This window comes from Macrosteles quadrilineatus, unplaced genomic scaffold, assembly GCF_028750875.1.
Source record: "Macrosteles quadrilineatus isolate MER2022 unplaced genomic scaffold, UCM_ALF_1.0 Scaffold_2__2_contigs__length_208266976, whole genome shotgun sequence".
NCBI lineage: Eukaryota > Metazoa > Arthropoda > Insecta > Hemiptera > Cicadellidae > Macrosteles > Macrosteles quadrilineatus.
In genome coordinates this window covers 115,920,061-115,934,212 of record NW_026542595.1, presented here as the reverse complement: position 1 = coordinate 115,934,212, position 14,152 = coordinate 115,920,061, and the positions used below count along the sequence as shown (strand labels likewise).

At 40.0% G+C, this 14,152-nt stretch overlaps 1 protein-coding gene across 1 annotated transcript in view; it reads left to right on the top strand.

The window, feature by feature from the left end:
• The window catches only part of LOC128988142 (protein mini spindles-like), a 55,800-nt gene that overhangs the window by 28,741 nt on the left and 12,907 nt on the right, over window positions 1-14,152 (top strand). The window contains exons 17-27 of the mRNA XM_054409369.1: window positions 2,976-3,212; window positions 4,071-4,233; window positions 5,464-5,627; window positions 6,262-6,432; window positions 8,220-8,345; window positions 8,979-9,131; window positions 10,038-10,241; window positions 11,387-11,522; window positions 11,840-12,030; window positions 12,655-12,854; window positions 13,176-13,379. Coding sequence (XP_054265344.1) covers window positions 2,976-3,212; window positions 4,071-4,233; window positions 5,464-5,627; window positions 6,262-6,432; window positions 8,220-8,345; window positions 8,979-9,131; window positions 10,038-10,241; window positions 11,387-11,522; window positions 11,840-12,030; window positions 12,655-12,854; window positions 13,176-13,379 — 1,949 coding nt within the window. The remainder of the gene's footprint in view (window positions 1-2,975; window positions 3,213-4,070; window positions 4,234-5,463; window positions 5,628-6,261; window positions 6,433-8,219; window positions 8,346-8,978; window positions 9,132-10,037; window positions 10,242-11,386; window positions 11,523-11,839; window positions 12,031-12,654; window positions 12,855-13,175; window positions 13,380-14,152) is intronic.

Below are 14,152 nucleotides of genomic sequence, written 5' to 3'. Positions count from 1 at the left end.
AGCAAGCTGATCTACCCCAGTCTAGGGGAGTGTCCACCAGTGTTGGCCGCTAGACTAGTAGACTCCAACACCAAGATAGCCGCAGCAGCCATCACACTGTGTCAGAGCATTGCTGTTACATTACATGTGTGTCTGGTTGTGTAGGTGAGAGCTGAGGCAGTACAGAAGATGCAGAACATGGTGACAGACAGCAAGCTGATCTACCCCAGTCTAGGGGAGTGTCCACCAGTGTTGGCCGCTAGACTAGTAGACTCCAACACCAAGATAGCCGCAGCAGCCATCGCACTGTGTCAGAGCATTGCTGTTACATTACATGTGTGTCTGGTTGTGTAGGTGAGAGCAGAGGCAGTACAGAAGATGCAGAACATGGTGACAGACAGCAAGCTGATCTACCCCAGTCTAGGGGAGTGTCCACCAGTGTTGGCCGCTAGACTAGTAGACTCCAACACCAAGATAGCCGCAGCAGCCATCGCACTGTGTCAGAGCATTGCTGTTACATTACAAGTGTGTCTGGTTGTGTAGGTGAGAGCAGAGGCAGTACAGAAGATGCAGAACATGGTGACAGACAGCAAGCTGATCTACTCCAGTCTAGGGGAGTGTCCACCAGTGTTGGCCGCTAGACTGGTAGACTCCAACACCAAGATAGCCGCAGCAGCCATCACACTGTGTCAGAGCATTGCTGTTACATTACAAGTGTGTCTGGTTGTGTAGGTGAGAGCAGAGGCAGTACAGAAGATGCAGAACATGGTGACAGACAGCAAGCTGATCTACCCCAGTCTAGGGGAGTGTCCACCAGTGTTGGCCGCTAGACTGGTAGACTCCAACACTAAGATAGCCGCAGCAGCCATCACACTGTGTCAGAGCATTGCTGTTACATTACATGTGTGTCTGGTTGTGTAGGTGAGAGCTGAGGCAGTACAGAAGATGCAGAACATGGTGACAGAGAGCAAGCTGATCTACCCCAGTCTAGGAGAGTGTCCACCAGTGTTGGCCGCTAGACTGGTAGACTCCAACACCAAGATAGCTGCAGCAGCCATCACACTGTGTCAGAGCATTACTGTTACATTACATGTGTGTCTGGTTGTGTAGGTGAGAGCTGAGGCAGTACAGAAGATGCAGAACATGGTGACAGAGAGCAAGCTGATCTACCCCAGTCTAGGAGAGTGTCCACCAGTGTTGGCAGCTAGACTGGTAGACTCCAACACCAAGATAGCTGCAGCAGCCATCGCACTGTGTCAGAGCATTGCTGTTACATTACATGTGTGTCTGGTTGTGTAGGTGAGAGCAGAGGCAGTACAGAAGATGCAGAACATGGTGACAGACAGCAAGCTGATCTACCCCAGTCTAGGAGAGTGTCCACCAGTGTTGGCCGCTAGACTGGTAGACTCCAACACCAAGATAGCTGCAGCAGCCATCGCGCTGTGTCAGAGCATTGCTGTTACATTACATGTGTGTCTGGTTGTGTAGGTGAGAGCAGAGGCAGTACAGAAGATGCAGAACATGGTGACAGACAGCAAGCTGATCTACCCCAGTCTAGGAGAGTGTCCACCAGTGTTGGCAGCTAGACTGGTAGACTCCAACACCAAGATAGCTGCAGCAGCCATCGCACTGTGTCAGAGCATTGCTGTTACATTACATGTGTGTCTGGTTGTGTAGGTGAGAGCAGAGGCAGTACAGAAGATGCAGAACATGGTGACAGACAGCATGCTGATCTACCCCAGTCTAGGAGAGTGTCCACCAGTGTTGGCCGCTAGACTAGTAGACTCCAACACCAAGATAGCAGCAGCAGCCATCACACTGTGTCAGAGCATTGCTGTTACATTACAAGTGTGACTGGCTGTGTAGGTGAGAGCAGAGGCAGTACAGAAGATGCAGAACATGGTGACAGACAGCAAGCTGATCTACCCCAGTCTAGGGGAGTGTCCACCAGTGTTGGCCGCTAGACTAGTAGACTCCAACACCAAGATAGCAGCAGCAGCCATCACACTGTGTCAGAGCATTGCTGTTACATTACAAGTGTGACTGGCTGTGTAGGTGAGAGCTGAGGCAGTACAGAAGATGCAGAACATGGTGACAGACAGCAAGCTGATCTACCCCAGTCTAGGGGAGTGTCCACCAGTGTTGGCCGCTAGACTGGTAGACTCCAACACCAAGATAGCTGCAGCAGCCATCGCACTGTGTCAGAGCATTGCTGTTACATTACATGTATGTCTGGCTGTGTAGGTGAGAGCAGAGGCAGTACAGAAGATGCAGAACATGGTGACAGAGAGCAAGCTGATCTACCCCAGTCTGGGGGAGTGTCCACCAGTGTTGGCCGCTAGACTGGTAGACTCCAACACCAAGATAGCCGCAGCAGCCATCACACTGTGTCAGAGCATTGCTGTTACATTACAAGTGTGTCTGACTGTGTAGGTGAGAGCAGAGGCAGTACAGAAAATGCAGAACATGGTGACAGAGAGCAAGCTGATCTACCCCAGTCTAGGGGAGTGTCCACCAGTGTTGGCCGCTAGACTGGTAGACTCCAACACCAAGATAGCTGCAGCAGCCATCGCACTGTGTCAGAGCATTGCTGTTACATTACAAGTGTGTCTGGTTGTAGGTGAGAGCAGAGGCAGTACAGAAGATGCAGAACATGGTGACAGACAGCAAGGTGATCTACCCCAGTCTAGGGGAGTGTCCACCAGTGTTGGCCGCTAGACTGGTAGACTCCAACACCAAGATAGCCGCAGCAGCCATCACACTGTGTCAGAGCATTGCTGTTACATTACAAGTGTGTCTGACTGTGTAGGTGAGAGCAGAGGCAGTACAGAAAATGCAGAACATGGTGACAGAGAGCAAGCTGATCTACCCCAGTCTAGGGGAGTGTCCACCAGTGTTGGCCGCTAGACTGGTAGACTCCAACACCAAGATAGCTGCAGCAGCCATCGCACTGTGTCAGAGCATTGCTGTTACATTACAAGTGTGTCTGGTTGTAGGTGAGAGCAGAGGCAGTACAGAAGATGCAGAACATGGTGACAGACAGCAAGGTGATCTACCCCAGTCTAGGGGAGTGTCCACCAGTGTTGGCCGCTAGACTGGTAGACTCCAACACCAAGATAGCTGCAGCAGCCATCGCGCTGTGTCAGAGCATTGCTGTAGCCATGGGGCCGGACTGTAGACAACACATACGAGCGTTCCTGCCAAACTTCCTCGTCGGCATGGGCGACACCAAGGTAAACTGTTATGATAGCTGAAAATGTACAGTTTTTTAGGTATATGTTTCCAATCTTGAGTCTCAAGAAAATATTGTAAAAATCTAAAATTGAATTTGTTTGTAGCTGCCCTGAAAGAAGTACAGTTAGGACATGGAACATGCAAAAGACAAAAACACAATATTTTTCCCCAGGAAGGTTTCCTAAGTGTAGACAAAGACAGAATTATCCATTGCTTTGTCACCAGGAGCTAATCAACAATAGGTTGAGTAAAGTGAGACTAGGATCCACGACCCGCCGTTTCCGAGCCGAGTAAACACAACAGCTGACCGATTCTGATTAGTCTGTAGCCTAAAACAAGTCTACATAATATTTTGAATATTAACAAAGGCAATTTTGTATTCGTTAAGATTAATACATAACCTCAATAAAATGTGTTAGTTCAATCATGGATTGAAATAAATTCATGGACGGACCCTGGTCTTAGTTTCACTTTGCTCAACTTACTGGTGATTAGCTGTTAGTCTCTTTGTCTACTTGAAAAAGTCCCCCAGATGATGAAATGTTGTTTGTTTTATGTGTCATCTTTGTATTCTACTGAGGTGAGATCGCTACTATGCCTTCATTCTAAAAATTTTAATATCAGGCAAGAATCTTTCCTTGATCACTAAGATTGAATAAAAATGTTTGCCACCAAGACTGAGAATTTATAATATATTGAAGTTGAATCATGTCTGTCTTCAGTCCAATGGAAGGTAGCCAAGTTTCGAGTCACACATCCTATAACCAAATCCATCATCTAATTGAATACAGTCTACTTAAATAATTTCTTCGACTGTCAATGACTAATCTGGTAAATCTGTTCTGTCGTGTTGGCAGACGTGGATCAGAACCGCAGCCATATCTTGTGTCAACACGTGGGGAGACCAGTGCGGCTACAGGGAGCTGTTTGACGGAGAGATGATCGCTGATGCCCTCAAATCCGGTTCACCGGCACTGAGAAGTGAATTGTGGGGCTGGCTCGCCGAGAAGCTTCCCAACAGTGAGTTTCAATTTGATCATTTGGACTTTTTCTGTCATACGTCGACCACTATTATAATTTGTAACAATACATGATCCCGATTATGACAACATTACAAATAGTACTACCTAGGCTATGTTTTTAGGAAAAAGCATTTAGCTTGGATTAAATAAATATATAGGATGGAGAGGACACAGCTAACTCACCTGATGAAAGGTTGCAGACGAGTCAAAGAACACATAAAACACACACATACAATACTTGATATTTCGCCTCTTTCAGAGGCTTCTTCAGAAGTAGGCCTAGATGGTAGTTACAAGAACAACAGTTTGAAATAGGATGACACAGGTTATGCATAAACTGCATGTATAAACTGTGTCATCCTATTTTAAACTGTTGTTCTTGTAACTACCATCTAGGCCTACTTCTGAAGAAGCCTCTGAAAGAGGCGAAATATCAAGTATTATATGTGTATGTTTTATGTGTTCTTTGACTCGTCTGCAACCTTTCATCAGGTGAGTTAGCTGTGTCCTCTCCATCCTATATATTTATTTAAATAGTACTACCAAGTTGGGATTTTCCAAGCTATTAGTGCCTTCATTTACCTACCTAGCTATTTTATTGGTTTTTGATATGAGGCAAGCTTTGACCCTGGTGTTCCACGTTGGTCCAGTAGCAGTGTTTCGTTAATAGCAAGTTAACACAAACTTTTTGGCTGTTGCTCGGGAATGTGATAAAAAAAACCTAAACTAACCGACCCCTAAACCGGATTTATAGATAGTTATCAAATTTCAACCTGAAAAAAACATAGTGGTTAGTTTGTATAAACAGAAAGGTTGGAAAATTCTTTTTATTTCCAGAAGATTGGTATTGGGTAGATGTGGCACATAATTACGGTGTCTACATTTTTTTACATACCCCATCTCCCGAGCAAGTCCCATATGGGTTCTAGATTTCCTTAAAGTCCATGTAATTTCAAAACTTCTAATAGTCAACCACATGATATTTTTATGCTGATCAGTGAATGTTTTACGTTCAGAGTTTTAGCTTAAGTAGGGTTAGAGGTTAGAGAGTTGTGTGTTAGCTGGTTCAATTTTTGTGTGAACTGCAATGTTCGATGGTAATTAACCAACGGTTTTTGTAAGGTGACAACAGAGTTTTGTTGAAATACAAAGAACCGGGAATGTCATAAATCAGTAAAGTTTAAACATTTAACCATTCAAGAGTTCTCAGATAGTGTGATTGTTACAGTCAAGTCAGTGCCGAAGGAGGAGATGACAGCGTGTATACCCGTGTTGTTGAACAACCTGGAGGACCGCAACGCAGACGTACGCAAGAACGCGGCTGAGGCTGTGCTAGGAGTGATGATGCACACTGGCTATGGGCCGTTGTCCAACGCTTGTGACAAACTCAAGGTGAAAAATTACTTCACTAATTGTAATTCAAAGGTGAACAATGGCTTCAATCTTGATAGCTTGAGAGAAGATGTATAAAATTTGTTTGCCCAAAATTATATTTGAATAAGTTGTTATATATATAATCAAATTTTAACGGATGGTTCACAAGCATACTGATTGTAATTTTGATTTATATTCTATGATTCTATTACTGATCTATCTTACCTTATCTTATTCTATCTTACCTCTTCTGATTCTATCTCCCGTCGTAATCGTCGGATGGCTTAGTGGACGTAGTGCGCACCTGGTAGTAAGAAGATTGCCTGTTCAATTCCAAGGAAAGTAAAAATCTGTTGGTTTGAAACTGGACCCACATCACCTAGATCTTTGGGCTTTTAACAAATTATCAGAAACAGCTGAGAAAAGCTAGCTGGTAAAGTGGTGCAGGACTTTACTCCCCGAGTTCCTATGTTTGAATCTTGCCAATCACTTGTGTTAATTAAATCTGTCATCCCATTTATTCAACGTTCATCTTCTGATTCTACCTCTAACAACTCAACAACTTGTTACAAACTATTTCTCTTTCAAAACTTCATTGTTCTCTTCTAAAATCATCAAAGATCGCTGCAAATTTTAACTAATACTTTTACAGCCTGGATCCCAAGGACCTGTAAAAGCCATTCTGGAGAAGACGAGAGGCAACTTACCTGAAAAACCTGTCCAGAAATCAAAGTCCGCCTCCAACATCCCTGCGGACAAGAGCAAAGCGAACGCCAAGATGGGTCCAGGATCTACCGCCACGTTTGTCAAGTCTAAACCTAAGGTAAGCGCTTCTACTTAAGTAGTTTGTTGGTCAGTAATTGGTATATCACACATTAAACTACTACGTTTTATACTCTACATATTTTTCACCATCACCTGTAAAATATTTCACAAACAGAAGTCAAAATTCAAATGATTGCTACCCCTCCCGTACACCCGAAGGACATATCCACACAATAGTTAGATGTTGGAAGCAAACATTTCCATGATTCCGTAAACAGACTGGTTGGTGTTTGTTAAGTTACTAGGTGGTTTGCCGGTTTGCTCTATGATCCCACAATCTGCTTAATTGCCGTGACCTTAAATTTGGCATATGCTTCCCACACTAAACACAACATTTTTGTATACAAATGTCTTTCATATTTTCTTTTATGTTTCTTAATGTAGTGTTGTTTTTAGCGAATTTCCCTATAGGGAAGTAGCTATTACCGTAGGTGGCACGGTAAGACCTAGACCCGGGACCGATTTACTTTTTCATTTTGATGTCCCCAGAGGCCAAAAACACTATTCGTTCAAATTTTTATATATGTATATATATATATATATAGACTTATATATATATACGTCCGTGAACGCGATAACTTGAGTAATTTTTGTCCGAAATTTGGTTTAAAGGTGTAAAGCGGGATAAACTTGAATGAGTTCGCGAACCAGCACGATCGGACCATGGGAACGGGGCTTTACGGGGGGTTTTATGGGGTAAAAATTGGTTTTTCTCACTTTTGACCCTCAAAACACAAAATTTCCCAATTTCTCTTTAGACCTTTTTAAAGAGCTTAAAAAAACAAATAATTTAGTATATAAAAGTATTTTTGTTCGATTATTAGTAACGGATAAAATTAAAAAAATTGTAAGTTTAAAATTCCCATGTTATTCTTATGGAGAATATTGTCAAATGTTGTAGTTTGCTTGTTTATGAATATATTTTGATCAAACTTGGCAAATTTATTTATTTTGTACTAAGCTATCAATATTTTACTCAAAAACACACTTTATTAGTTTCCTTGTAGCAGCAAACCTAGGTACTTGTTAAACCTAATGTTATTAAAATATATTTAACTGAAAATCAATTCAGACAAATGGAAATTCGCTTAGTCGGCAGGTTTGCTGCGGCGGGGGTATTTAAAATAAAACACTGTCCAATAAAAATAACGGAGCCAGTTTTATTGTTGTAAAACTCTGTTCTGGTTACGTGTTTCCACCATTTTTATAGACACAGACAATTAGTGGTAGAGTTTCTACATGAGTAAGACCAAAATTTAATTAAGTGTTCAGAAAATTCCATTTTATCCTGCCTTAAAATAAATGAATAACTCTTTTTTACCCACATGAAGATTTCTGTTCCATCCCGACTCCCGAGTAATCTCTTTGACGTATCATGTCAAATAGTTTTTTTAAACCTAGCCATAATTCTGTGCTAAAATAAATAATCACAGCCGCAAATCTCTTTTATATCCCTAACATAGTGTAAAATCCCTGTTTTTGAGATAAAAATCCCGGTATGGGGACTCTGAGTTGCAGATATATCCCTTTTTTTTTGGAGTGAAAAACGTATGTATGCACTAAGAAATAATCTTTTAGGTGTGCTTCATTGACGTGTAGGCCTAAATGTTTACACACCAGAGATTAAACAATTTCTTTCCTCATTTTATAAATTTTTGCCTTTCCTCACAGTTTTTTGTGTCAAATGATTTTAGCCAGTGGGATTTGTACTTCAACATAGCTAGTTTATTTTGATTGGTGTGTCAGTTAATATTAAAGTTGTAAGTGATGTTGTGATGTTGTCAGGCGGGGGCTGCGTCTGCTGTGGCCAAGCCAACGGGGCGCAAGAAGGAGACGGAGGAAGACACTTCCCCTCTCATGGTCAACAACGGACTGAAGAATCAGCGGGCGCTAGACGAACAGAAACTCAAGGTATTAATGAAAGGAACTTTGACTAGTAATGGAACTAAACATCCGATTCCCATGTAAAAGTCTTTGCCAGTAACTATGGGAAGAAAAATAATTTTATACTGAAGCACAACTAAACTTCATTACCATTCATGGTCAGCAACACCATTAGTTTCTGCTGAATATTTCCAACATGTCAATTTTTTATGTCATTCTTTTTGTGTTGTATCCATGTTTTGACAACATTCACTAAACCAGTAATGAAAAATTGTGACGTTAATAAAGTGTTATTCACTTCACTGATGATACCCTTAAGTCCCTTTACCAGTCCTGACAAAAATAATGGACCACTCTTATATAACAAGGAAAATTAGATTTAGAGATTGTTACTCATCATTCATTTTCATACATTTTTCGCTAATGCTTATGTAATTTTTATGTGACAATATCCAATTGGAGCTTTTAGTTATATCTCGGTGACAACATCACCTAACCCAACCAAACATAAAATAGCCTATAAAGAATTGATTGACATTTCAATCTTTCCAATAAATCAAAAACTGTAGTGGTAGGGAATTAACAGAAAAGTTCTGAATTTAAAAATGTGAACATTCTTCTGAAATGTCAAATCAGTGTTACAATAATTGTCTTTGACAGACGCTCAAGTGGAACTTCACCACTCCGAGGGAGGAGTTTGTGGAGCTGTTGAAGGACCAGATGCTCGCTGCGGGGGTCAACAAAGGACTCATAACTAACATGTTCCATGTGGACTTCAAGTATCATCTGCGAGCGATCGACATGCTCAGCGAGGTAAGTGGCAAAATTGACAATTGACTCTTCTCGATCCGAAAGACTTGAGTTGTCATAATTTGTCAGGTCGAATGTTTGTGGTCTTTTGCTCAGCTCAAAATAATCAATTGCGTTTATGGCCTAAGTACTATGCAACGAGTGGGCGGACTTGTTGACTTAAGAAAAAATGTGAGTGCACATAATCAAAATTATTGCAAACTAATCATATAACAAAATAATCTTCACCAAAATTCTTTATGACTCTTGCAATGATCGTTAAGATATGCTCTTTCGAAGTACAAGAATGAGAAGGTGGAAAGAAAGATTGAAGTATCAAATGGAAGATTCTCATGTTGATAGACGATGGTTAAGGTGAAAAAAGTTAGATGGAAGGTTGAAAAGAAGAGTGAAAGGACACATTAGAATAACATTAGGTAATCTTTACTACCTAAATATTAAAGCACTTTGCATAATAAGATTTACTCCGTTCACAAAAAGTAGACAATTTTAGGGGGAAGAAATCTAACCCTGCCCATATCTAACTCCCTTCATCCTATCATTAAAACATAGCTCAAACAGCTGAGATATGTCAAACATCATTCAGCTGCAACATATATATAAATAAAAAAAAAAGTGGTGGGGGAACTTCTCCTGAAACCGCCTAAATTTTGTGAACGGACTATAGTACACAAACACATCCAAAGCGTGAAAATCCTAAAGGAAAAATGTATTTCTTGTCTGGTTTGAAACTCTAAACCTCGTAAATTGTTTCTGTTTTATTTTACAAATCTTGATTGAAAATTTATTCAATAATCCCTGGTTTAACAACATTAATTCATCAATACTATGACTAAAAATTAACTTCAAACAAAAGACAAATTTTTTCTATCTTAACTTCAACGAGTCTCTATCAAATTTGTTCCGCAGGACTTGTCGGCCAACTTGGAAGCGCAGAGAGCCAACCTGGACTTGATCCTCAAGTGGTTGACCATCCGGTTCTTCGACACAAACCCCTCGGTGATCTTGCGAGGTCTGGAGTATCTACAACTACTGTTTGTCAACCTGTACAACGACGGGTACAGCATGATCGACAACGAGGTCTCGTCGTTTGTACCGTATCTGCTTATCAAGGTGAGATTTTGCAACACTAGAGATAAATTGTATCTTGCATCCCTAGGAATTGGGGAAGGGAGGTTTATGGGACATTACTTCATACTTACATTACACTCTCGATTGGCCGTGGATCCTGCTCAACCAACACACTTAACATATTTTTTTAGTAAAACACAAAGAGGTGGATTTTTCTAGTATGAAAACTATAAAATTACTTTTTGTTTGAGTTTGGTCAGAGCTATACTTGACACTATCACGTTAGTGTCAAAACATCGTAATATCAGACTGACAAAAGGCATTGCGAGCTGGTATTGCCTCTGCTATTTTTTATGTTGTGCAGACAGCTCGTCCCACCGTGCACATATTTTGTGCTCGATGGTTCGTCCAGCTTGTCAACAGTTGGCAGCCAATCTAGTTATTGGTGATTTTAATTTTATAGGTTTTGCAGATCTTTCGTAAGTTAAAATAATACTTGTGATCATGTACATGTGTTTCATTATCTAGTTTTATTTTCTTGGTTAAACTTGAACCTCATTTGTTGTTGACTTTGTCATATGCATGTACCTTGCAAATTACGGCAATAAAAAGTTTCTGATTTCTGATTTCATGTATTTATTTGAAAAAAAAAAACACAAATTAATTGCAATTTTGTATTTACTGAAACAAAAACATACAGAAATAATAAAATATTTCTTTTACAAAAAAAATATTTAGACCTAAAAAGACCTTGGATAACCGCTTGCTTTGATAGTTGAAAATGCAATGTACTCACTTACCCAAAAAACTGCTACTTTCAGTTGCTAGATAGATTGTGTAATACTGATTGTATTTAGTAAAACACCTCTTTTAAGGAATTTCCCTATAGGAAAGTAACTACTCTAGCTATTAAGTGGCAAGGTAAGTTTTGGAACCGGGACCAATTTACTTTTTCATTTGATGTCCTCAAAGGCCAAAAACACAATTTGTTTTGCGATAACTCCGATTTTGAGGAAAGTATGGTTCCTTTTTTTGTAAGGGTATAGGCCTTTTCTGTGTGGTGTTGGACTATTCAACTAAGTCTTTATTTATTTTTTGAGAGGTGAAGATACATTTAGGATTACATCAACACAATTTTCTGTTGGTTTGTTTACAGATTATGACTCTCATATTATAACTGTTTGCAGATTGGAGACCCGAAGGACGCAGTTCGTAACAGCGTCAAGATCATTCTCCGTCAGATGTGGCAACTGTCCACTGTGCAGAAGCTGTTCCCGTACCTCATGGAGGGAATACGCTCCAAGAACGCAAGGCAGAGAGCTGGTCAGTAGATGTTAACTATGTAAAATAGCTTCCTAATGAATTGCACACAATGCAGATATAGACTGTATGATGGAACCTGTCTGGGTCCTTAAACCTTTTGTGAGTCCCCAGATAGATGGAGGGTACGGGAGACAGGTTCCGTCATTAATGGTAATCAAAAGCTGAACTATATTCCTTTTCAAAAAAATTTTCATGAAAATGATGAGTTTTTGATAAAGATGAAGTTTATCTATACTCACAACACAATTAAAATTTACTCAATAGTGAAGCTAATACTTGTTTAATGTTGGCAACACTGACAGATTGACATGTTGCAGAGTGTTTGGAGCACATCAGCTTGATGATAGACCAGAACGGATTGTCTGCTTGTGTGCCAAGCGCGTCTGTCGCACTCAAGGAGATCGCTAAGCAGATCTCTGACAGAGACAACTCCGTGCGCAGTGCTGCGCTTAATTGCATCGTGACTGCTTACTACTACGACGAGAGGGCACTCAAGATGGTGGGACATGTAAGGAACAGTTTTGTGCTTTTATAGATAGAAAATTATTAGTACACTACTTGGTGTAGAATACTAATTTGATTCTGCAACGTCACAGAGAAGTAAGTTTCAGAGGAAATACACTCATAGGACAATCGTGCGAATATCCTGTGACGAGCAAGGAAGAGCCCGAACGGTGAGCACTGTGCGGAAATTCCTATCGCACAGGGTGCAGGGTCGTCCTCCACCAGGAGCGTTGCACAAGCTCTAGTGCTACACACCACTTAAGTGTACCACGGAGTGTACACTGTTCCTTACTCCTCTGTGGTAACATGAGAAGTTAATGATTTTAATTTGATACTCACAGTTTTACAATCCGGTTTACCCAACAAAGTTGAGTTTCCTTTCAATATTCTTCATGATAGTGCCAAAACTGCAATATTGACTAGTGTAGTAACCATCAACATATTTCAGCGACATTCCATCGTCAAACACATCAGTTCAGGAAATATATTAAATTCACTTCAGTAGCTTTGATAGTAATACACAACACATACATTAAAGCACAACATATAAATAAATACTTTCTTCTGTTAAAATAAAAAGTTTCTGTTATGTTTATGGTTTGAAATATTTTTGTACGATTCTTTGCAGATATCGGACAAGGAAATGTCACTACTGGAGGAGCGCATCAAACGAGCGTCAAAGAATCGTCCGGTGGCTAACGTGAAGCCACTACCGCAGGCCCCGCCAGCCAGAGCACCTCCCAGGGAGCCTTCACCTGCGCCTGCGTACGATGAGCCTGAGGAGGAGGAAGAAGAAGTCCTTCCTCCGCCACTACCAACTATCCAGAGGTAAATACAGCCACAGTGGTAGATTATGTATCCTGCCATGCTCTCTGTTTTGTAGACAACTATTTTTATTTATTTCAACAGTATTGCAGTGTTTCTGCGTTTTACAATCTAATAGCCTAATCTGTTGCGAACAGATTAAATTTTCCCATGTTAAATTTTGTGTTAGTTTTAGAATCAAAATCTATGATTCATGAATCTCATTTCTATTTTCTTTTTATAAATATTTTCTTTAGTAGTTGAACAGAGAAGTAAGTATTGAAAAGTATTTTTTACTTATATTGCTTGCTCTGTAACCGCATGTGCTTTACCCTGCTTGCTTAGTCCACCTACAGTCGTTGTGAGTCGGTTCTCTCCCTCGGTGGCTACGGAACCGCAAGATTACGAGGAATACCCGAGTTTCGAGAATTCTCAGGACCAGAGGCACCATTACAAGATTCACGACAGCTACGAACTGATGAACATTCACGAAGAGAACGGTACCGTAACTGAGAACGGATACGATTACAACGGTGTTGATGTCGAGGAGTGAGTAGTCGGTGGGGGCAAAGTCGATGTGGTTAATGTTTAACCGTACGGTTATGTTTGTGTGGTTAACCTTTAAATGTTTACGGTTTGGTTATCGGTGGTGTTAGCCATGTGTATTAATTACTTGTGTAAGTAATTACACTAATCTACTGTGTTATACTAAGTGTAAGGAAGGTTTTAAGGATTTCAGCAAGGATAGGCTTAAATGAATCGGAAACAGTCCACCTAAGCACAATAAATAAAAAAATTGTACTCTTTAATAATTTTACATAACAATTTCAATTTTCTGGACTCTTTCCAATTCTGTTTTATATAGTTTAGTTTTATTATTTTATTTTATATATATTTTTTTTTTTACTCAGCTTTATTATTATGCAAATAAGTCTTCAATTTGAGTTTTGATTTTATTTATTGTCACTCATTATGGTTCTGGTATTATAATTGTGAATTAAATGTAGCAGTAATATTGTTCATTTGTTAACACATTTTTGGAAATCACTCCTTCATCTTGTGAACTTTTAAAATTAACAGAAAATAATGACTGGGTCCCTGTTAATAAATATTCAACTATAGTGTTTTGTACATGTTAATAGTTCTAATTTTTAGTGTCTATTTTAGTCATGAATTGTTAAGTAGCCTACTTACTAGAATTTAAAAATATTTAGTATTTGTATGGTATAAATATTGCCAATAAGAGCAATTTAAGTAACTATTTCTTATACTGGGACTTGTTTAATAAACCTAAACTATACAAATAACAGCATCATCAATTT